Here is a 25,044-nt window from a genome sequence, read left to right on the forward strand (position 1 = left end):
GACCTTGCCCCAATCACGTTCACATATTTATCAAGAATAAAGCCCACTTAGGAGGAGAAGGGAGATTGTGTAATTTAACCTTGACCTACGTAACTCTGCAACAAAGTAAGCTGGCAAAATGTTTTTAACCGAACAGCAATTCATAATGACACATGTATTAGGGCACTCCTCAGAATTCTGACTTTATTTTTTATTTTTTTGTTGGATTTTAAGACTGCAATTGAAATCATAATAAAAATACTACTATAAATATTCCAATAACCCCAAAAAAGGCTCAACTTTAAATAAAGGTGTAAGTAAGGAAGATATGACGAGGCGCTAGGCCTTCAAGAGCTTTAAAAGTGATTTGTCAAAATCTTCATGTGACCTCTGAGACATACTCAGAGCTTGTATAAAGATGCTAAAACTTGGATCTACTTTAACACCTGGCAGCTGAATTATTTGTACGTTATAGTTGCGACATGACATAAATAAATAAGGGGGAGAATACAATAAGAAGGCAATAATGCAACATTAAAGGGTGCCAACTACCATAAAACAGCAACATCAACAAACCAACTCAAGAAATCTGTATTGATAAATGCTGGAATAAGAAACCCAAAGAAACCCAAATTAGCATGCTGACATTAGGGCTCTTCACAGGCTGTTTGATAGTAATTAAGCATCTTGGGAAACAAGAAAACTCCCAAACCATTGACTCAGAGGTTGATATTGCTTTCAAAAACCATTGCCATTGTAAAATGCAGGTCATTCAGCCAAGTGGGTCATTTTCTGTTTTCCTCCTCTTGGGTTTCCTTGTTTTTGTATATGTAAGAACTATGCACAGAATTATCAGTAAAGATGTTTAAGAGCCCAAGCGTAGTAACGTATACCTGAGTGGCAGCCATGTACTAGCCCTGAAATAATAAATCGAAGAACAATTGATTAGTGTCTGGTGTAAAGTCACATAATACTTGACCATCAAAGTGATGAAAGCCTGACCTGAAGTGGATCTTGAGTAGTTTGGTTGATTTGAAAAGACTGGTTTCTTGAAAATCCTTCATTTTCACTTCCTAGGTTGCCACAGGTGGAGTTGAGGCCTCACTCTGTCTGTACACTCATAAATGGGTTGGTCTGATGATTCACATGAAACATATGCATATAATACATGGAAATATACTCTTTTATGAGCTTTCACTTTGTAAAATACACACTTTACAACAGCACTGGCAAAACATCAGACCTATAAAAAAAAAAAATTGTGTTTGTGGAAAAATGAGCGGTGCAGTTGTGGATTTACGCCCTAGGTGTGTAAGGGAAAACTTCATTTATTGGCATTCTATACATATATTAGCAACTTACACATTCATAGAGAAAAAGCTAAAAACTCATTATAGACCAGCTGTTACTCACAAATCACATTGTCTTACAATAAGGCCTTTGTGCAACCTTGGCTCACGTAAGTTCTCTGAGTGTTCTTTCTTGTGTCATTGTTGCTCCTTCATCTGCTGAGGGAAAGGAAAGATAACACAGTGGAATACAGTCCTCCCCAAGGTTGTCTCTAGGTATCAGCGGAGGAAGGAGCCGGACATCGTGATCTGTAACATTTTTGCTAAGCTCGGGAGTCATATACCGTAACTCTAAGGCAGAATGAGGGAGCATTCCAAACTGTTAACATCTCTTTGTCACTGAATCCAGAGACTCCATCATCATCTCACCTGATAATCAAAATCTCAGCAACAAGGGGTCATCAAAATCATCTCCACCGTCTAAATACAAGAAATACAAGATAATCACTGGTCATTATAATGTCACAGTCACACATTTTGCTATAAAAGCTCTTTCTGCCTCAAATGTATGGGGAATTTTGTGAAACCTTTTTTTTTTTTTACAGTATGAGAAGTTGATCTTGATGTTGGTCTTAAGGGGGAAAAAAAGAGAAGCATCATTTTTTTTTGTTACTAAGAAGGGAGAAAAGCTGACTGGCAAGTGTTTCCATTCACGAGCACACAGCAACATCACACTGGAACACCCTGTGTCTAACAGAAGTGCCAATGAATACGAGACTTGTCCTCCACTCACTCTGTGCCACATTAAAACAGTCATGAGAGATTGTGTAATTTAACCTTGACCTACGTAACTCTGCAACAAAGTAAGCTGGCAAAATAGTTTTAATGGAACAGCAATTCATGATGACACAAATATTCTTAAAAATATATATACAGACGGTATCTATAAGCACAATATCAAGAGAACTATAATGTTCAAATCTGCTAACAGAAAGTACCTTCATGTCTGTTATCCACAGTATACAGAAGAGTATTCGGGCACTCCTCAGAATTCTGACTTTATTCTCACAATTCATGCTGTTTTATTATTTTTTTCTTTCTTTCATTTTTTCCTCTGTGATGATGGTGACGCTGAGGGTTTCAAGGAGGAGTTAGAAGAGGAGGATTCTGACACTTCAGTCTTCCTTCTAGGAGAGTATTGGTCGTTGATGTCTCAATGACTGGCAGGAGTCAAGGCTGGGTCAGTTTCACTTCAGTGACCTGTGGACAGAGACTATGAGGAGAAAGTAGAAAGCACTGGATCGTTGAGGTTTTTGCACTAAACAAAACAGTGCATCTGTCAGAATGCAGGAATGAAGGAGTCATGTTTAGTCCAGCATGTTTATATCTGCTCAGGAGTGACAGCAGTCTAACAACACAAACTCACCATTAGGCTTATCATTCCTCAGTCAAAGAAAAGGAAAGAAAAACAAACAAATATTCTTAGACATCAATATCCACATATCAACAGAAACTACAGCAAGGAAGGTAATCTCCCTAGGTTATACAATGCAATGGCACCATCTTGTGGCCAAAGCAGAAAACTACACAATGGAAACTTCACACATGCATTTAAAAGGATTTTATCCGATGTACGCACACAACACTAGCAATGCTGTGGTCCAAACAGCACAACATTAACTCACTTATTATCAGACACAAAACTAAAACACACACATAAACATATCATGCTAAGAAATATACTTAACGAGCATCAATTAACAATGAACATTGGGGAAAGGATGGACACTTCCTTTCTCGTTATACACTCACACTCCATGAATGGAAACTGGACACCAGAAATAAATATATACTGCTTTGCATAGACTCCCAATTTCAACTTTGGCTAAGTATTGACTCCAGGGGTTCACCTTGAGGCAGGTGCTCTAGGACACTCTGGGCAGTACAGGCCCACTGGCATCATTTCATTGGCTGTATTAACATGAAGAAATATCTGACAGAACCAGACTGAAAAATGGGTGTCCATTTGCTTCAGCTGGTTGGGGTGAAAGGGAAAAAATGGGGGACAGAGGAGAGGTGGGGGACAGAAAGAAGAGAGACCAAGAGCAGATAGTCAAGTTACAGGTTTAGACAGGACATTTCTGAATCACTTATGGCATGTTAATAGTACTACAACTGCTTTATATAAACCTACATATAAAACAACATTCCTTGTGACATGTATCAAAGCACTTAATATCATAATAAACTGTCCTTGTCCCACAATTATTTTAAATTCCAAATTTCAGACCTGTCATGAAAAGACAAATTAAATTTTAAGGTTGATTGTTTGTCATGAGTTTCTTGGTGTTTATTATCCAGAGAAGCTGAGAATCTTTCAGGACGATTTTGAAGTGTTTTTTAAAGTGATTATATTTGTCAGAAACTCTAGAAGATTCTAGAAGTGCATTGAGCTCCTGCAGGTTCACTGTTGTTGGTTTTATGCTGCAGCATCAGGTGGATAAAGTGCAGTGTTAATATCACACAGTATAATATATAAATATAACAATATCAATTCTGAAATAGTGCTATACATTAATCAAACAGTGAATCACTACCAACAAAAGTGAACATTTCTGTCCCCCACACAGTAGTGATAAGTTTAAATAATGTGCATTCATCTAAATAACAAAAAAAAGTGATGCAGACATTTAGATGAAGACTTTATTGTTTATTCCACAGTGTCACAGCGTTTCAATCTCTTACATTACTTTCTTTAAAGGGTCACCTTCTTTTAAGTAAACAAAAAATGCCTAAGGGGCATTGTGAAAGTGTGCAGTAAAATTGCCAGGCAATCAGTCTCTTTAATAGTGAATCAAATATCACACTTGTTCTATTGTTGTGTTTAATATTGTTACTTGTGATGTGGTACTAATTATTTTATATGTCATATGTGTAAATATGGGAATGCTAGCTGTAACCCAAATTTCCCCTCAGGGATAATGAAGACACATTGAACCTTGATCTTATAAGAGTTGCATGATAAAAAATGCTAAAATACAAAAAAAAAGGAGAAAAGGAAAGTTCCTTTTCTGGAGTTGCTCTACTAATACACGGCGACCAACCCCTCCAGGCCCAAACATGTTGGCCTGTGTTCATCTGTTCCACACTCTGCGTCTGTGGGCCAGTACTCGATCCAGGTTCCCTCGCTGAGCACATACTGATCCCTGTGGGGAGAGAAGCAATCACATGGATGCTGGTATGCACACTGTAAGAAGACAGTGGGAAGTCCTCCCACAAAAAAAATAAACAAACAAAAGAATATATGAAGAAAAATATTTGTAGCAACACGTATAGACTTAAAGATTCAGGAGATTTTTGTTGATGTCATTTACTCTTTTTTTTTTTTTACATTAAAAAAGTTTAATGTGGCATTTAATGTGTATATGCTGCACCTGTGTATACAGCAGCAGCACAGGGTTGGGCAGAGGCAAGAAGCATTTATACCATCAAACTACAGAGCAATATAATTGACTTCTGAAACGTGTTGTGGGCCCTTATTGGTGTTTGTAGTCATCCAAATCACATCTGGTGTGCAGCATGATAATGTTGCCGGCTGACACAAGCTCTAACCACCACAGTTTGTTTAGTATGACACTCATTGATAGAACAGGAGTATAAAGAACACATTTGATCACACAAAAAACTTACGGTTGGTCCTTGTGAATATCCTCTGATGTGCCCATGATGAGATACGTTTTGCCTTTAACCAGATCTACAGCCTCCCTGCAGTGAGGGTAACTGAGGAATTTGCGTAGTTTACCCAGAGGACCAACATCATGAGTTCCTGTTTTTTTAAATACACCAGAAGAGAAAGAAGAGAATTCTGGATCAAACACACATCTTAAGCATTAGTGTAAAACATGATTATCATTTTCCCATATCTCCCAAATGGATTCAAAAGGATAAGTTGAAAATGGCTTTACTTTTAGCCAAGAAGAAGATGAGGGGATTTAAACCCCTCATGTATAATGTGATACATTTGAGGCTGTTCACACCCACCGTCTTTGATCACTTCCATTATCTGCATTGTGTAAATATCAGCAGTCAAACCATCGATGAATTCTTCCAGTCTCACTTTGTAAGCTGAGGACAGATAAGTGGCAGATGATGATTATGAACCTCTTCTTATACAAACATTCTGGTCATTTATAGTTAAAATAATGCAGATCATTCACACTCAGTCTTACCAAAAACTATTTTGCTGGTGGGTGAAGTCTCAGTGAATTTAGCTGTGCGCACCTCAGTGCTGATTTTACCCTTCTTCTGCATGCTGCAGTTCTCTGGAAATAAACAGCAGACGCACAGGAAAGATACAAACAATAACATAAGTACATGCTAATGTGTCTCATACTGTAGATGCACTGTATGATTGTGTGAATGGGTGTTTAAATTGGTGTGAATCAGCATCAGGATTTCAGAGGGAGGAGACAGCGATGGAAAAGTCTCTGTCACTCCAGGTTCAGCGCTGTGCAATGTTGGTGGAGCATGTTGAAGAGGCATGAGGGGGCCCTGATTATGGGGGGCTTTATAGGTGAGAAGAATGATTTGGAATTGAATATGATATGGTACAGAGAGCCAGTGTGTGTAATGAAATGATCACAAGAGTGGATGTGAGTGAGGAGGCATGCTGCGGCGTTGTGTAGTTTATTTAGGACTTTTCATGAATGATTAGAGGTTATTGACAAAGACTAAACCTACGCTGTGGATGTGTGGGGTGAGAGAGAGAGGGCAGTTGCTGACAGTGGGAGAAAAGGTGAGAAATATACAGTCTGCCCTCCATCTTGTGTGCCGCGTTCTGGCATGTGTGTGAATGTGAGTGTACATGTTGTGAATGAGGGTGACTCCCTCTGGATCTCCTCCCTCCTTAGCCCTCCTCACCACTGGTAAGCCTCTGCCCTACAGATTCCTACTCCTATTATAGTTATTATATGGCGTTTTAATTTTACATGTTCAATTGGAATAAAGATTATTGTTGGATGGAACCACGTCTCTGGTTCCTTGCCTTGGTATAATAAACCTTTGTGCCCTTATGTAGGTAGTTTTGATCTTTTTCATCTGCAGATGAAATACTTTCTTTGGGGGTTAACATCTACAGGGTGGCATTGTCAGAGCTTTACTACTGACCAAAATGTGAAAAACCTATCCTCCTAGTGGAGTGTGTGGCAGAGGTGACTGATTTGGTAGGAATGTAGATCTGGACATCGTGTGTGTGACCGTGGAAGTGGAGATCATGACAGTGTCTAGTGTTTCTGAGGGCGAGTATTTAGAGGATGAGGAGGTGACGTTGTAAACGGCAGAATGATCAGTTCTTTAATGAAGCATGATATTAGTAGTTATTATGAGTTCCTTCAGTACTTTCAGCTGCATCTTCAGAGAGACACTATAGTGTTTACCTTCAGCACATGTGCATTCTCCATCTCTACAGAGCCTCAGCAGCTGCCCAGCTTTCCTCTCTGGATGGTAGAATTTCACACATTGTGTTTCTGCAACGATAAAGACACCCATTGATGAAATGTGCATTCAATCCAACACTGTTAACACTGCTAATCTGTCTATGTACTCTCTATCCAGATCTATCCAAGTGTCTTTAAGGCTTACGGTCATAATATTCATAGACAGACACAGCCGCTGGTTGCATGACGCCCACTTTCAGAGTCTGGTGGATCCTAAAAGTGATCTCATCTGATCGTGTGTGAGAAACCTGTGGAGAAATGTAAAGCAAAGATGAGAAGTGAGGTTGTCTGAGAGGTCTGGGACAATATGCTTTTATCACAATACTCGGGTGCTGATTCAATTTAAAAGTTGCCATTGTGATTTATTGTGATTCTACAAGTATAGTAAGTCACTAGTATCAATAATTACAACCTTATTTTCCTCAAACCTAATTTGAATGATACATTTTCTTAAGACAATAACCCATGGAAGATATTTCCAAAATCAATGCACATCACGTGACGGTCAATCAGTCTGATATTTAGCTGAACTGAATTGGACAGCAGTTTGGAATTTGTACATTTAAGTTAACTGCTATATTTAACTGCCCCTGCTAATAATAATAATAAAAAAAAATACAAAGAAGCCAAGTAGAAAATAAGTGTTTCTTAGCTTTGCCTACTCATTTAAATAATAATGCAATGCCGAGAGATTCTGACACGGTACAAATGTTCAAATAAAATTGAAAAATGTCTTTTAAAACCCTGGATTGCAAAACACATTGATTTTTAATAATCTTAATTACATTTTGTATTGCTTTTTCTATTTTTTCACTCCTATTGTCTAATGTCTTACCTTGTCCAGGTAGATGATCAGTGAACCTCTCTCTGACAGAACTGTGTCCATCTCATATTTTGCAATGGTACGGGCGCGTCCTTTGGCCAACTAGACACAAGCATACAGAGTCAGAGACCTTTGAAAGCCATGAACATCTTGTTTTTTCATGTTCATTGACCTTTGAATTGTAAGTGAGTGTGTGTGTGTAAAAATCTTACTAAGTCCAGGTCATTTGTGTTGACAGTGAAGCCGGTTAGTAAGCCAATATCCAAGATTGACATAGTTGCATCGTGATCCTTGTCCTTATATCTGTGCAATAAATGGACACATTTAATTGAAAAATATGAAGAACACAATCGTGTTGAGAAAGACGTGAAGTAATAAAGCATTAAAGGTCCAGTGTGTAAGAATTACTGACATCCGAGTCACATCAGGAAACTACTGTGGCTGATGAATACCACAAAGAATGTACACACTCATTCACAACGCTCTCATTTCTTTGGTGCGCTTCATTGTACAGTTTTAGCATGACTCAGCTCAACTCGACTCTTCACTGAAAACGTGTTAATCTCCAACATTTAGCAAGGACATTTCTAAAATCTCAATATTTAACAGAAGTGATAGCACTGCTGAAAGCTGGCGATCATGAGCAGAATCACAAACTGTTCAGCTGTATTTTAGTTCAGTGACAGAGTCTGAGGAAGTACTGAATTCATCTTTTGAATTAAATGATTCTAATGATTCAGTACACGGAAAACAACTGCTTTACAAGTCACTAGTTTGTGTGTATAAAACGATGTCACAGGCGTTTCATGCAGCTGTGCTATGATGACCCTGCCCACGTTGAGGAGATACTACAGTAATGGAAAACAACTTTTCTGATTCCAAACTGAGTAGAGCCGAGTCATACGACAACTGCTTAATGTTAAATGTTTTTTCTTTCTTTTTTTGTAGTTAGGTTATGTATTGGCTTTATGTGGGAGAAGTCATTCACAACTGTTTAACCAATCTCTCACTCCAAAATGTGAAATTATGGGCTGCTGTTGAAACTAAAACATAAAGCAAGGCCTTTGCCCTAAGTACATATAAAAGGCTTTTTCTAAGGCTGCAAAAAGGTGATTTTATACTGATGGGTAATATATGAACTTTTGTCAATGAGCCCTCTTAAATGTTTCACACTGGACCTTTTAAACCAGCATCATTTCTGAGCCATACTTACAAAACTTCTATTCTCAGTTTGTATATCGCCTCATCCTCATCCATTTTCTCTGGAAAAGCAAGAAACCAGATGAGCATGTAATTTTTGTCATGGCACAGAATCATTTTCAAATAGCAGAGGGCATAAAATGACCTGGGATGAGCTCCACTGACAAGTCAAACTTCTGACAGTCACTCTCTTTTTCCATCGGCAGAGCGTAATACAGTGACACCATCTGTTAACACAGGAACAAAATGCATTGTTTTATGGCATGTGCTTAATAGAATGTATTCATAAATGACTGAAAACAGAAACATGCTTTATTTACCTTCAGTGTTGCTTCTCCAGTTCCTGTCGCAGTCACTTTAACATCCTGGTTTATATCATTGAACTGTGAGGAGCAAAATAAAAACAAAAGAAACCAGATGATCAGAAAAACAGGATTGATGACAACCACTGACAGAGTGTGTGACAGAGCGTGCACGCTCACTTTTGATGTTCTGGTCGTGTGGTGGTTGTTCCTGTTGAAGTTGATCTTCTTTGGCTTGGCCCTGCCAGGCAAATGGATGTCCACGTTCAGATCATACTCTGGTTCTTTAGCATTAGCCCAGTATTCTGCTACAGCCTGGTACACTATCATCGTAGCCTGGACAGAAAAACAACAGTAATAAAACGTCCATTGACCTGTTTTGTAGTTTTGTAAGAAAAAAAAGAGCTAGAGGTCAAGTTGGGATGTCCTGTTACCTGAGTTGAGCCATAGCCTCCACCATCCTTCTGCTGTTTGTTGAACCATCTCACAATAGGTCTAGCATCTTCAAAGGCCTTTATTAACAGAAGGTGAGAAAAGGTTTGAAACACACCATATAAAGGTCTGCAGTAGTAAATTAACCAAATTAACCAAAGAGAATAATGTTTAATTAATATAAAGTATTGTAAAGAATACTTTATATTCAAGAAAGCACATGTTAAACAAAATGAGAGGTGGCGCTTGAATTAAAGATCAGTAAGTTTGGGAAAATATAACTTTACACTGATAAAGTCACTAATTTAAACATATGGAAGGATATTAAAGAAATAGATTCTCCTGGGCCCCGAGTGAACTTCCCAAGACTCACCTTGGCTTTGACCAGAGCAAGAAGAGCATAAGCTGTGGCCTCTAATGTATAAACACGTCCTTTAGGAACATTCCAGTGGGACAACTCTGTAAGAAAAACACAGGCAAAGAACGTTGTTTTATTATGGGGTAGAACTTGTGCCGAATGTCATCTGATATGGAATATTACATCTCACATTCTGACCTGCAGACATGAGCGCTCAGATTTTAAAGGCCAATTTAGATATTATGACAATTAAAATAGTGTCAAAAACTGTTTTAATAGAGGTTAATATTTCTGAAAAAAAATTGTGTGAACCATAGAATATTTTTTCTCTTGTATTGGAGAACTGTAACTGCACCTGGGGAAGCAAACTTGTACAGGATCTCTCTGTTCAGTTTGTCTTGGTTGGCCAGAGCGTATGATGACATGGCTACAGCATATGGGTTGGTGAGTCTGGGCAAACGCTTCTCCAGGTAGGCCACGGCTTTGTCAATACTTCCAGGCAGACTCTGGACATCAGGAAAACAAGAAACAAAGAAATGATGGGAGGACTGAGTGTGACAGGAGAACAGATAAACAAGTAAGCAGTGCAAACATGGGGGGCGCGGTGAGAGGCAGGCACTTGAACAAAAACACAACTAAACAACACAACAAACAAATGGCTGCTCCTCAAATGTGAAAAGTGAACAGCAGGTCAGTCAAGCTTTAATTTATATCTTATTGCCTTTGTTTTATGTGCATTAGGTGAAAAACAAATAATCTCTGCTTGGTCCATCACTTATGTGGAGTGAGTATGTGATCACAGTGGTGTAATACAATGCATGCAGGTGAGGTACTCACACTAACTGTGTCAGCACATAGCTGGCGTGACTCCTGCATGGCGATGAGGCAGAAGGCCGTCATGGAGGCATCTGAATCTGAGCCTCGCATATCACTCTGCACACACATGCACACAGAAAATGTTTCAATTTGAATTGAAAAGTGTGACATAATCTTTTTTCATCTCAATGAGCTTTTTGTCATAGATGATGTCACTGGAATGAGTTCACGCACAATCATCTCTCTGTGGATCACCCTTCCGACTTCTCTGAACATGCCATCAGGTTGCTGTGCATTGAGAATCAGAAACTTGACAGCGTCACAGATCACATTCTTCTGCATTTCCACCAGGTTGTAGGACATGGCAAACACCTTGACCACATAAGCTGTGAGCCTTTGAGAGAGAGGAGAGTGGATGACTGTTAACTTACATTAAACACATGAAAAATACACCCATGCTCACACAGTCAGAGATAGACGAGGATGTGGAAACATTTACATATCAGCTCATTTATATTTGAACGTCTCACCAGGTGCTACTTTTAGTCCTGGTCCACACTGCAAAAGATCCATCTTGTTTCTGGAAGGCGAGCTCATTCTTGTAGCCTGGATGCAAACAAAACACACATTTTATTTTTACCAAGTGCCATTCAGTCCATGCATCATACATTTATGTCAGTTGGAGGAGTCCTTTTCAGCTGACTCTTTCATTGAAGGAGCCCTGAATATTTTTTTCTTTGATTAGAGCATATTTGTCTGATGTCTGATGGTTTTGTTAGTTTAAAAGGCAGAAGATGTTTGAGTACGTGTCTCGTTGTCAAATTCAATTAGTGTCAGTGTCATCATTGCAGCTCTCTCGATCTGTACAGGAGTAGTTTGTTACACTGTTTGTTTTGACACAATTTCAGCCACAGAGAGGAATAAAATAAACATCTTCTTTGTGATCTCACCAGTCTTGATATGCTGGAGGGCTTCATTTCGTTTCTGAAAGCCCACAGTTTCCCACTGGTTAGTTTTGTCCAAATACATGGTTGTGATGACAGGTAGACTCATGCGGGCCAGGTTCTGCTCTCCACAGCCGCTTGGCTGCCTGATCAATGAACCCAATGATTTCCCACTAATCACATTCTCCACCAATGGACCAACTTCACTCCCTGCACATGCATAACCAGACAAATCAAAACACTATCAATCAACAGGAAAAAAAGTAACAAATACAATGTCCCCTAAAACCAGTGAGCTGGTCATCTCCTCAGTAAATCAATACTGTATTAAAAAACAATGCACATTGATTTGACCGTGTAAGTCTGTAACATTTAAAATGCAGAATGTGATATCCCACCTGTCACAGAGATCTGTGTGCTTGTAGGTGTGTTAGGAACCCAGTCTTTCTTTGGAATACCACTATTGAGGATGACTTCTTGTTTATCTCCTGGAGGAAGAAACGTAAAGTTTGGGGGGTGGGGGAGTCATTTTAAGTCAATCACAACATAAAATGACTATAAAGTGAAAGCATTCAATGTATGACTCACCGGTACCTTTGTGTGTAGGGTCTAGAATTATAGTCTGTACAGACTTAATTAGTACACCTTCAGGCTGGAAAAACAACAACACAAACATTATAATCACAACTATTTTTAAGTTTATTCTTTTCTGTATATGTTGGTCTGTAGCGAAACAAAATATGCCTCGTTTCTATAAAGGTGCTATATGTAAGGAAATTGATTAAATAAGACAAAATGACCATAATGTGTCATCAGACATTTAGAAAACATCAAATGAATAGGTGTTAGAGATAACAATGGTGCAGCCCATATAATCACAAAATAATGTCAGTCAGTCAGTCAGTTCTCTCTTTTGTTTTGGTCTTTTGCGCCACCCACTGCCACTGATATAATAACACACCTTGTGGTACTTTAATGCTGTGTTCACATCAACGCAATTTGTCATGTCTTTTGTCGTGATTTTAAACAGGAGAAATGGGCATTTCTTTTCACCATCAACCAAAGTGTCTGGCTCCGTATGGTTTTGTGAAACCACACAAGACAACAGTCTTCCCTGCAGACGTTTCCACAAGAGATAAAGTGTCGTACAGCTCAGAGTGTCAACACACACACGTAATATAATAAATAAAATAAAATTTGCGCCGCGTCCGGTGTTAAAGTGCTGCTTTGTATTTTGGAAAATTTGGCAACCACACTTGTGCAATGTTTTAATATGGGACTGTTGTAGATAGTGTTTTTAAACAGATGTATTGTAAAATATTCATAAAAATATCCTTATTAATTCCTTTTTTCTCAATTACAGTTCTTGCATCGTAAGGCAAACACGTAGAGACAAACAACCATTGACTCCATCACTCATTCACAATTTTGAGTGCCCAATTTGCCTTATCCCCATATTGCATGTTTTTGGACTGTGGGTATAAACCAGAGAAAAACCAAAACAAACATAAGGGGAACATGCAAACTCCATGTAGGTCTTTTTGCTGCAAGGCAATAGAGCTAACCACTACTTCACCGTGTGGCCAAACTTGACAACATGAACAACAAATTATTTTGCTGTTGTATAAAGAGGTGTTGGATACGACCATCGACTCTTACACGTGTGTACAAACACAACACATCTGATAAAATTGTCTGTTAATGTTAAAGAACATTTCAACACGCCGTTGTAGTTTGAATATGGCGTCTGTTTCTCTTACCATCACCCGCAGCATCTTCATGACTCCATCACTGAGCGGCGAGTCCTTCACGACTGCTTTGACCTCAATGCTGAATTGTCCGTACGTCATTGGTATAATGATGAAGGGAACTGATCGTGTACTCAGGGGCCCGACTCTGACCTTCTGACAATATAGTGAATGTTTAGACGCTGCCCTGCACACATGCTCCGTCTCAACCAGATCCACACGCACCTTGGGAGAGAGATGGAGAGAGGTTATGAGCATATGATCACAGATGAGGAGACACCACAAAGTGAATCAGCTGCAAATACTGTTTCAGGTTCTATAATTCATCATCAATAAAATAACATATAACAATAACAATCTTACAGCTACAGCTAATTTAAAGCTGCAATGAGTAACGTTTTGGTGATTTTGGTGTCTATGTATGCTGTCTTCTTCATTCAATGCTCTGTCAAGAAATACAATCAGACCTGACAAAGGGTGGGATTCTGTGTGTACACCTGTGGGGGGATTACAATGCTTTGGACATATACAATACAATATAATATAATGTTCGCATACAGTGTTATTAGAGAGTATAGATAACCTTTTTTTTACTTTTTGATCACAAACATACTGAGAAAAATATCATAGTCACAGACTTACAGTGATAAGATCGGGGGTGTAGTTGTGGAGGATTGCCTTAATTTCTAGCTGCTCTCCACGGACAGCAGAGTTGGGCAGTCTAAGGTCAATGAAGAAGTCCTTCCTGACAATCACTTCTAACGGCTCACTGACACAGATTCCTTCAAGAAGAGGAGGAGAAGCAAGTGATGAGAGAAATCTGTGATTAGTTAGGTGCAAAGATTGCATAGATTGTATATAAAAATGTAAGTTTGTCTTCCAGATTGAACAGTGAAGTAAGAAGGAAGTAGCAGTAAACCAACAGAGACAAATCCACTAGCTGCAAAAAGAACTAAACTTCAATGGAAGTCTATGGGAAATTTGCCTACACCACACTTATTGATTTCAGTTTCAAAAACTGTCATGGCGGTGGTCAAAACATGAATCTTAAGGCTTTACAATGGGAATTTGGTTTGTGACCAGAAAACTACGTCCATGTTGATATACGGTCTATGGATACAAGTGAAACAACCGATATTCACTGAGTGCTCACCGTGGGTTCTTGACAGACTGATGCCAATGAACTGCCAGGTTGTCATTGAGTCTGGTAAAGGAAAGTTTTTCATCAATGATGAGGTTGCACTGAAACAGAAAAAAAAGTTGGCATTTTAGTGGTGTCATGAGTGAGGATGTGTGTGTGTGTGTGTGTGTGTGTGTGTGTGTGTGTGGTGCTTCACCAGTTGGGTGTGTGTTGAGGACAAGAGGGCAGATCGATGTCTGTCCACCACAGCCAACTTTCAGGGAACTGAGTGCGAGACACTATCTCATTGCTGTCCATGTAACTGTCGTCTTCAACCTCACCTAGAGAGACATCAAAAAGGTTTAATATTGTGTTTGTTTCAATCATGGATATCCAACCCCTTCCTTGTCACCCATCTCTTACTGCGAGCCACTTGGAGTTGGTCCTCTTTATTCTCAGCTCGCTGGTGTGTCATCTCATTGCAACAGTGCACGAAGGCCTGAACACATTCTGCACCATCAGAGATGTACTCACTGCGTCTCTCATAGGTGTATGAAAGCTTGGTTTCCCTCATGCCATCAAGACAACATACATGTTGTCGAACAATGTTGTACTGAATCACTGGAAAGCAAGAGAGTTGTGGAGGAGAGAAACAGGGGTTATAGGAGGAATGATGATGATTTATTTTTACCCACTTTGATAAGTTTATCCTTTGAATTAGGACAAAGTTAAAAGTCAGTCAAAATGTCAAACCACAGACAATAAAAAAAACCTAATGTGACTGCACATTTGATCACTGGTGATTGACAGTTGTGGTTCTTACTTAAGCTGGTGGTTTGTCTTCTCCTGCTGGGGGCTGGACATTTTCGTTCTGAAAATGCAACAAGACAAAACATTGAACAGAGCCCAGTAAGGTTAAACTACGCTTGTTTCTTTAATTTCATGCCTTATTTATTGAATGGTTTCAACTTCATATTGAAGCCTTTTGTCTCCTCAAAATACAGATGTCAGATAATCTTGTTAAGAGTTAAAGATATCTGTTGTCGGCTCAACACAAAGGTGGTGAGAGGAAGAAGTCTATATTTAAGAAACAGTGCCTCTCATTCTATTTCAGTAGGAGGACACCACAGGGGAGTAATCATCATTAGCCAGTAGAACGAGGACCACAAAACTCCCACAACTATTTTTTTCCAAAACAAGTTACATTTCTTGATCGTGAGAGGAAAAGGAGAAACCGAAAGATCTGAGAGTAAAACAGTGTCACCTTGTCTGTAAGGAGTTCCAGAAGCTGTGCTGGACTCAAACAACAGGCCAGCATCGTAGAACACATTCATACCATCCTTTCCTCCACCAGGGGTGCAGCCTGTGTCATATTTCTCCACAATGTCCCACACCTGAACAGAGTGGAAGACATTTTCACACAAACACACAAACCACAAACTGCTGGCCTTGAGTTAAAGTTTTCATCCTCCATGTCTTAACATGATGGATGAAAACTGAATTGAAGTAAACCTTGAACCCTAAAGGTTGTGTTGAACAACTTTTAAATTTATTTAAGAAAATGCCTTTTTCTGGGTGAGGCGGTGTTGGTTATTCAACTTATTGTCAAATGCCACCAGTTGAACTGTGGCTCCTGGATCTCCAGTAACCTTCAGACCAAACATCCTTCGAGGCTCAAAGAACGCAGCAGGTCCCGATGTTTCTAACTTCAGCTAATTGGAAAGAAAAATGAACATTAGTAGTTTCACACACATTTGATCTGTATTTTATAGAAATATTGTATCTTGTTCATTTACTTAGTTTAACTCCACTATATCAATATTGTGTGTCTCACCGAGCCCATGCAGGAGTCCTTGACATCCAACCAAACAGAGTCTGATACCACTTCATTGTCATTTGGATGGTAGTAGGCTATGATGCGGAATGATGGCAGCATGTCTTTGGTGATGGGAACGGTCAGGGAAATTATTACTTGTCCTCTTGTCCTGTAACGGCCATGTTGGATCAACTGACCTCTGCTCAGGATCTGGGGACACAGATTAAAACATCAGCATGGACCCAAACACAAGTTTATACAGAACGATCAGTAGGTCATAGCATGTGGCTCACCAGGTATGTGATAGTGTCTTGATTTGACGTCCTGTTAAAGTAGAGGTAGATCCTCAGATTGTCTCCTAACTCAACCTCTGCTGTATGCACAACTGTGAAAAACAATTTTGTGATGAGTTCTGCACAATGAAAAGATTTTCATGTTACTCTATCATGATTAATGTGTTTTACCATTTGAATTTACAGTATTTCAGCATTTTATTTACCTATGTGGATGAAGCTGTTGCTTTTAGTTTTATACGGAAGAGCTACCATGGTGGCTGATGCTTGTCTTTCTGGTGAAATACGAGGATCACTGGTTTTTGCCTAAAATCAGAGACACACACAGGTTTACAAACACAGCAATGTAAAGAAATATAAAAGGTCCCAGATCTGTACTGTGACAAAGTAATCTATGTCAATCATCCAGAGGTGGGTAGAGTAGCCAAAACAATTACTCAAGTAAAAGTACTGTTACTTTAAGATAATAGTTACTTGAGTAGAAGTAAAAAAGTATGCAGTAAAAAGACTACTCAAGTACTGAGTTTCTCTGGATTTATTTTTGAAATATTCAGAGCAACACAAATGGTACAAAATAGACACAACATAATATAAAACAGCACTGTTCAAATTAAGATAGGTTAAATAATAATATTTTAAATAAAACAATAAATAAATAATAAAAATAAATAACCATTGAACTAAAACAATAATACATTAATTCTTTGGGAAATTAAATACATCACCCTTAAACTAAAAGTATAATAAATTGGGATTATCCAATTCAGATACATCGGCACGATAAAAGTATTGGTTGGAGTGTACAACAGAAACCCGGAAACAGGAGACCAGAACCTCAGTGTCGGACACAGTAAACAGGCTAACAGCCAAGCGGCTAACAGCTGGTGCCGCGGCACGGAGTCACTCAACTGGCTGCATTTGATTGGCAAGATTTTGTCGGCCATATAGCCAACAGGGAGAGATATAGATTGCGCATTTAATAATAAAAAATATATATATTAAAAATAAAGTAACAACTGTCACTTAGCCAAATGAAACGGCGTAAAAGCACCGTTCTTTATTCAAAAGTATGTTGCAATAGTTACATTACATGTCATTTAGCGAACAACTTTATCCAAAGCGACTTACAAGGGAATTGAGTACAACCTGCGAAGGGGGGAGTTGAACTTGCAACCATGAAGTCTTTTGCGCACAGGGCATCGGTCTTAACTACTGAACCACTCCACCCCACCCTTTAATAGTTGTATGTTGAAGTAGTGCCACTTCATTTTAAATGAGAAAAAAAAGGAAAAAGGGGGAAAAAGGGGAAACAAGATGTTTCAGAGACTTACAGTGATTCTCAGATCTGATGCTCTTGCCTCTGTATTGATGGGAAGCTTTGCAAGGCCATCAGCTGCAGTCAAAGCCCTCACATCACCTGGACTCACCACCACTGCAACACCTTGTGCTGGAGCTTCATCTGGATTCACAACTTCAATCTGCCATGAAAGAAACAAACAGCCACATAATAAGAATATATTGAACTGTCCTTGTAAATCATATGATCCCTTTAAATCATTTATTTTGATATATAATTGTATAATAATTATAAATTATGAGTAAATGCATTACCGAAACATCGATAGGCATTCCTGGTTTGAAATATTTGGGCGTTCTCTTGAAGTGAATGGTGTAGGGGGATGTAACGATCTGGATGCCTCTCAACTCTGCCTCCACCATTTCACTACCTGTTGAGTTGACATAATGTGTTTTACATTTTCTTATTGATCAATGAAATTCAAATCACACATGATCATGTGACACAGACTGTTTTTCTTACCACTGTCTGTCAGCACACTGACTGCTACAAATATGGAACTCCCCACAAGGTTGTCGATATTTTGGAAGGTCTGTGTGATGTGTTCCCTCGTCAGTTTGACCACTCCAGCACCATTTTCAACCTAACACAACAAAAAAAAGAGTAAGTGGACATTTAGATGTAAGCTACAAAGTCAACTTTGATTTATTCTCATCATCATATAGATACATAAATAATTTAACTGGTGGGGTTGGTGACAACAGGCAAACTGAAAATCCTAAATTGTTTAGTCTCTCTGATTGTGTCTCAGAGGTAAAGGCCTAACTTTACAACCCATGTGGCCCAACTGGTCCAAGATGGCTGACGTGCTGTGCCTTTGAGTATTTAACTCCTTGGATCATTTGACTGCAACTTAAATTTTAATAATACTTAGAAATACTTTTATACTTTAAGGATTACGGAATTTATCTGTCCTCGATCTGCATGCATATTCAATACTATGGACTATAATTCATCCATTAACAAGTTCTGTTGCTGTTGTTGTAGCTTTCATTCGGCCTACATGGCCCAACTGGTGAACAACACCTCACAACTCTGAAAATATGGTAACATCTTGGTAACCTTTTACATTGTGGATTTAACTGCAGTCTTTTCTAAGCTTTGTGGCTAAATAGTGTCTGGCTGCAGTGGACATGGTCCACTGGACAAGATTCTGAACAGGGATGATCTACCAACTGCCAGGCTACCAGGCCTAGGCCACACCTGTAAACAGGATCCACTAGCCAAGGTATCAGCCATACAAGCAACATGCCAACAGTAAGCATAATACATTACATCTCATTTAGCAGACGCTTTTCTCCAAAGCGACTTACAGGGGAATTGAGTACAATCTGCCAGGGGTGGAGTTGAACTTGTGACAATGAAGTCTTTGCACATGGGGATTTAACCACAGGTGGTCATCACCACTGAGCCACTCCACCACTGATACAAAATGACAACAGATGACTAAGACTAAGAATTTAAAAGATATGCTATATGTCAGGGGAACTGTCAAAGTTAACTGCACAACATGAACTATTGATGAGTCCCTGGCAGTGATGTATACTAAAATAACCTATTAAATAAAAATAGCAAGGTTACATGAGGAATAATAAATCATGTAATAAAATAAAAGCCAACAAATCCAAATTACCTAATGAAAAATAATGTAGAAATTAATAATTTAAACAAAATAGCAAATGAGTTCAATAACCTCTTTTAAATATAGCTCCTAGTCTTCCTGCAAATAATCTTAAAGCAGATAATGCAGGTATTAACACAACATGGAAAATGTTGACAGTATTTTTTGCTGAGATAATGAATTTTGTGAAAGATTGTGCAAGTAAACAATCAACTGATGACTTAACTAATTTAAGATTATAGTTGAATTGTTTTCATATCTTTTTTTTGTTTGTGTTGCTTTTTTTAATCTCTCTTTTTAAGAATTAAATCAAATAATAAATATAATGTGCTCACCGCTACTCTCTGAACAGACTTTGGAAAGCTCCTCTTCTGACCTTCAAGCACAACCCCAAATATCCCTTGTGCTGTGCCCGACACATCTTCACCAGACAGATACCTGAAACCACAAGAAACATGCAGTTTCAATGAAAGTCAGACAAAAGCAGCAACACAATAACATTATTTTCTCTTTCACTCAGCTTATATATATATATATATATATATATATATATATACACACACATATATACATATACATACATATACACACATATATACACACACATATATACATACACATATATACACACATATATATACATATGTGTGTGTATATATATACATATATACACATACACAAATATATATATATATATACACATATACACATATATATACATACACACACACTTATACACACACACACACATATACGTACGTAGCTTTGATGTTGACAGTGAGCTCTGGACTGTCCTTATAGAAGAAGGAGCTCACAGGCATCAACTTCACCTCAAAACTCGGCAGCACTGGAAATCTAAATGAAACTTAATATGTGTCCAACACCAGAAAGTAAATAAATACTTACATCATGAGTTCAAAGGTAAATTTCAGGTAAAAGGGACGCACCATATTCCTTGACCTCAAACTCTGCAGTGTAGCTCTGCTGTGGGTTCTTGTGGAATTTGGCCACCACTTTCCAGACTCCAGGACTGTGCACGCACGCACGCACACACACACACACACACACACACACGTGCACACACGCGCACACACACACAGTTACTCGTGTCATGTGTGTCTCCAAATCCCAACTAACATTTCTCTTTAGACTGTATTTCTAACAATACCAACTAAAGATAAATTATAATACACATATAGCTATATCACACAAGTTAGTTAAGATTGTGTATCTTTTATATTTATGATAAGGATCAATGGATAGTTTTTACTGCACAGTGTGCTGGACTAGCCTTTTTTATGTCTCTTGGCAACAGCCAACAGTGTCAGGCTGTTTCCTCCCGTTACCAATGTCCATGTGAAGCTATGCTAATTATCCCCTGGATCTTATAACATTTTTATGAGATGTTATGAGAGTGGTATCGACCTTTTGTAAATGATAAAACTAAATAAAACTAACCTGACAATTTTTTCAAGTTGGAAAACACCAAAGTAGATCCCCGATGATGGAGAGATTAAACCAACAGGTAAAGTTATGTCGTCAGGAGTCTAAAAACAAACAAAACAAACAAAAAACAAAGTTCAACAGTGCCACATCATCCCTGGTTGTCATCAACTCAATGACTGTCACTTGGCTATTTTACAAATGTTGATACATGTCTGCAGCTGAAGAGTAAAGTAATTCTGAATGAATGTGTGTGTGTGTGTGTGACTACATTAACTATGATCATGTCATTTGATTTCCAAATTACGTTTGCTTTTCAGATTTTCAAATGACAAATGTAAATTTCAAATTAGAAACCTGTACACTTTTCAAAGACAAATGATCACTTCATAAAACAATTTGGGCTCACTTCCATTCCGGCCTCTGGTTTTGTGCTTGTGCCCTAAATGTACACTATTGAAGGCAATGTTCATAATTTAACTGGTAAAAATGGATAAAATTCTGCACCCTTCAGGTAGCACCGAGTTTAAAAAAGGTTGGTGCCTCCTGCCATCGACCATTTAATTTTACAGTCAGTGATGGCTGTAACAATAGAAGGAACTTTTTAAAGAACATGTGGTCCTGAATCTATACATTTTGCTTACAATGAAGAAAGTAGGTAAATGCTGATATACTTTCTATTTTGTGCTTAATATAGCGAATGCAATACCATAATCTCAATGTCAATGGAAGAATCCTTAAGATTGTTTCCATCACTCTCAATGGGCTCCATACGAGGTGTCACTGCAAACATCCTGTAAAGAACTGACAGGAAGAGAAAGAGGCTGATTAGACTGATTCCCTTTAAAAATGCAGAGTGTTAGAAATTGTCATGAATAAATCCACACAGTGATACACAGTGTGTTCTGATGAACTATCATATGTGGACTACTGTCACAGAGATGTGTGTGTGTTGTTTAGCACCGATGTTGAACTGAACCCACCTTTACTGCCGGGGGTGTAGAGGCTCTTGTCAGTCTGGATGAAGATGTAGCCGGACTGGAAGGACACAAGGACGACTTTCTCCAGCAGGTCGTCAGGAAACTGAGATTGCAGGTAGACATACTGCTTCATGGTGGCATCCCTGCTAAACTCTTCAGCGGGGATCTGAAGGCAGCAGAGGAATCAGTAATGAGGAGCAGGACAGGTGTATATGATTAGACTTTAGTGATCCCACACCGGGGAAATTCATTTTTTACAGCAGCAAAATGGTCAGAGCTAAACAAGTGACAAATACAAAATATAAACAGTGTAAGCACTTAAATAAGATAAAAACAAAACTCTTGAAATAAAGATATAAAATAAAAACAATTACTGTTATTATTATTATTAATAATAATAATAATAATAATAATAATAATATTTAAGTGTAAGGTTCATAGTAAGTAGTAATAATAGGGTTAATATACGATATAATATACACCATGGGCAGTGAAATTTTACTGATGAGGAATAATAATAATACAAACAACACACTCTAACACTCGTGATTGGAAATGAAAGAATAGTGTTCCATTAACCTTTATTTGTCCGAATGCCTGGAAGTGATTTCTACTGTTAAGGGTCACAGATGTGGTCACCAGCACCCTGGCCTTGGTTGGATGGTTCATCACGTTGATGTAAACCTGTATGTCTCCCCCTGTACAGTCTTGACACTCCACAAAGATGTTCTCTGTTGTTCCCACACGCAACACGTTTGGGGCAGACATCACCTTCCTACAGAGACCAGGAAAAGACAAATACTCTTGTCAGACTGCACCATGTAATGTTAAGGGTGCTGACACTTTTTCTCATTGTAAGCATGTTATCTTAGTCTGTGTTTGAGTTTGACCAGTCGTGACAGAAATATCACTTCTGGTCAATACTATTATAATTCTGGGCAAATATCAAGTCTGGTTTAAAAACAGAATGAAAAAATTTGAAATTGTTAAAAAGTAGTTTTTTTCCTAACCTATTTTTGTCATGTCCTGTTCTGTAATTAAGCTGCTTAAATAAGGAATACAATACATCTGTGGCTATTTAAAGAAGGGGGGGACTATCAGCACTCTATCCAGTTCTTCGTTGAGGCCTGGTAGCGACATGATGGCGTCAGACGCCACGTCCCTCTACACTCAGAAGTAATGCCGCCATTTTGCGATCTCCAGCAGTTGATCTTCTTCGACCGTGACATGTGACCGAGGCAAGCATCTTGACATGTGTCAAGAGTGAGTCATAGACAGATGTGGGGGAGAGAATCCGGTAATTTTTCAAAATAAAACATTGTTCAGAATCTCATAATAAATAAAACGGAAATAATGTAAGTTATGTTTTCTTTCTGTGCGGCACCAATTGACCCATGGACCGGTACCTGTCCGCGGCCCGGGGGTAGGGGACCACTGGTCTAGATGGACGCTACCCACCTTTTTGTTACGTTTTTCCGGGATCTCCAAACCTCTTCTTTTGCTCAATTTGTTTTGAAATAATGAGTTTTTGTGACTTAAAACTAATTACAATTGGGTACAACTTGTGGCGTCCATCTATGCTCGGTCTCCTATTGAGCCATGTCCGAATTGTCAAAGGGAGGCCGTGACAACACCTGAATTAGACAGGCTACACATTTGAACTTGGCAGATCTACTCACAGTGGAGAGCCGTCAACCAGAGAAGTCACACATGCAAAGGCCAGAGAGGCCAGCAGCCACAGCGGAGTCCCACACTGTAAAAAAAAATGTCCGTGAAATGAACAGAAACATGGTGTACAATCATGACATCAAAAAAAGTGTAAATAGAAAAACAATGAGACGATGTTCAATTGTCAGGAATGCTTTGTAAAACAACAACATAACAGTGCTAAAATGTTTTGGGGGGGGGTTTAGTTTTTTTCCAGAAAGAACCCATACAACCCTTTAGTTTATCTTGTGCTTTAGAGAAGAAAATTTAACATTTAATTGATGTTAAATAAAATGTCTGGGAGAAGGATGCAAGTTTTGTTCACCGTCAAGGTAAAGTATAATCTTATGTAATTTTATATCAAAGCAAATGTGTTTTTTTTGGCAGAATTTAATTGTAGTGCATGTGTTTCTTTCAGAGGAAACCACTGACTGTTAAAGTATCCAGGGATGCACGTAGGTTAAAATGTATGTATGTAGGCCGAGTCATTTTTGTAGTACAGTATGAAGCAGAAACTGGAATTGGACATCTTTGTTTCCTTGTTTAAAAAACAGTTCAGCTCAGAAAAGACTTGTTACGAACCATGATGTGAAGTGTATCCAGGTCCACAGCCGGTGCAGCTACCTTCTCATCAGACACACATGCTTAGTTGTGAGTGATTAGCGGAGATGTGTTATTTTGATGATGCACTCAATGATGTCCTCCCAATCCTTTCATCTTCCACTTGATAAAAGCCAATATTTCCAATATAGCTCATCCAATATTTCCATAGCGCACCACCCAGAGAAACACAGATATAAACGTTTGAGCAGTTCAACTGGTGTCTGTCTGTTGATAAATGAACATATGAAATACTTTTAATAAATGCATATATAGTTATTATTTTCACATTTTAAATATTTAACTTCATTTATTAATTAATTTCTATTAAAATATACAATACAATGTGGAAAATAGATATTACAGCATTGTAGAGTAGTATATATAATATATATGTACTACTATAAATAACTATATAACTTGTACAAATATATACTACTCTACATATCTAATATTTACATATTATATTTAAATACAGATACAATGACCTTGCAATTTTAATATAAATCTAAAATTCAAAGTTAAAATAAATAAAACATTAACAATTGTAGAACTTTCTAGCAGGCAAAGCTATTTATCTTTCATTCTATTTATCTGTCAGACAAAACATCATCCTTGTTGACACCCTGTTATAAAGCATTTTAATAACATCAATTAATAAAATGTTATACAGTTTTCTTTCTGGGAAAAACAAACTATATATATATATATATATACATAC

General features: G+C 38.3%; 1 protein-coding gene across 6 annotated transcripts; it reads right to left on the bottom strand.

Moving 5' to 3' along the window:
• Nucleotides 1-3,963: 3,963 nt before the first annotated feature.
• Nucleotides 3,964-24,744, bottom strand: LOC131466539 (complement C3-like). Of its 6 annotated transcripts, none has more exons than XM_058639830.1 (44): nt 24,306-24,744; nt 23,696-23,769; nt 22,596-22,791; nt 22,020-22,182; nt 21,746-21,840; nt 21,052-21,140; nt 20,541-20,623; nt 20,353-20,440; nt 19,929-20,031; nt 18,435-18,555; nt 18,227-18,342; nt 17,947-18,093; nt 16,822-16,921; nt 16,616-16,707; nt 16,341-16,532; nt 16,072-16,218; nt 15,771-15,900; nt 15,330-15,377; nt 14,930-15,127; nt 14,724-14,847; nt 14,540-14,628; nt 14,029-14,168; nt 13,399-13,611; nt 12,233-12,290; nt 12,037-12,126; nt 11,645-11,848; nt 11,225-11,300; nt 10,929-11,088; nt 10,716-10,811; nt 10,234-10,384; nt 9,894-9,979; nt 9,523-9,600; nt 9,269-9,424; nt 9,107-9,169; nt 8,932-9,013; nt 8,800-8,848; nt 7,799-7,889; nt 7,599-7,688; nt 6,909-7,011; nt 6,704-6,793; nt 5,498-5,590; nt 5,310-5,393; nt 4,959-5,094; nt 3,964-4,474 (listed from the first exon to the last, which is right to left on the bottom strand). In XM_058639830.1, exons 1-44 carry the CDS (start codon nt 24,306-24,308, stop codon nt 4,354-4,356), a joined length of 4,908 nt encoding a protein of 1,635 aa, XP_058495813.1. In that variant the 5' UTR covers nt 24,309-24,744; the 3' UTR covers nt 3,964-4,353. The 6 variants fall into 6 exon arrangements, with proteins under 6 accessions (XP_058495813.1, XP_058495810.1, XP_058495809.1 ...); XM_058639827.1 differs by having other exon boundaries at nt 12,227-12,290; nt 24,306-24,736; XM_058639826.1 differs by having other exon boundaries at nt 20,353-20,458; nt 24,306-24,736.
• Between the last annotated feature and the right edge of the window lie 300 nt (nt 24,745-25,044).

This window comes from Solea solea, chromosome 10 (genome assembly GCF_958295425.1).
Source record: "Solea solea chromosome 10, fSolSol10.1, whole genome shotgun sequence".
NCBI lineage: Eukaryota > Metazoa > Chordata > Actinopteri > Pleuronectiformes > Soleidae > Solea > Solea solea.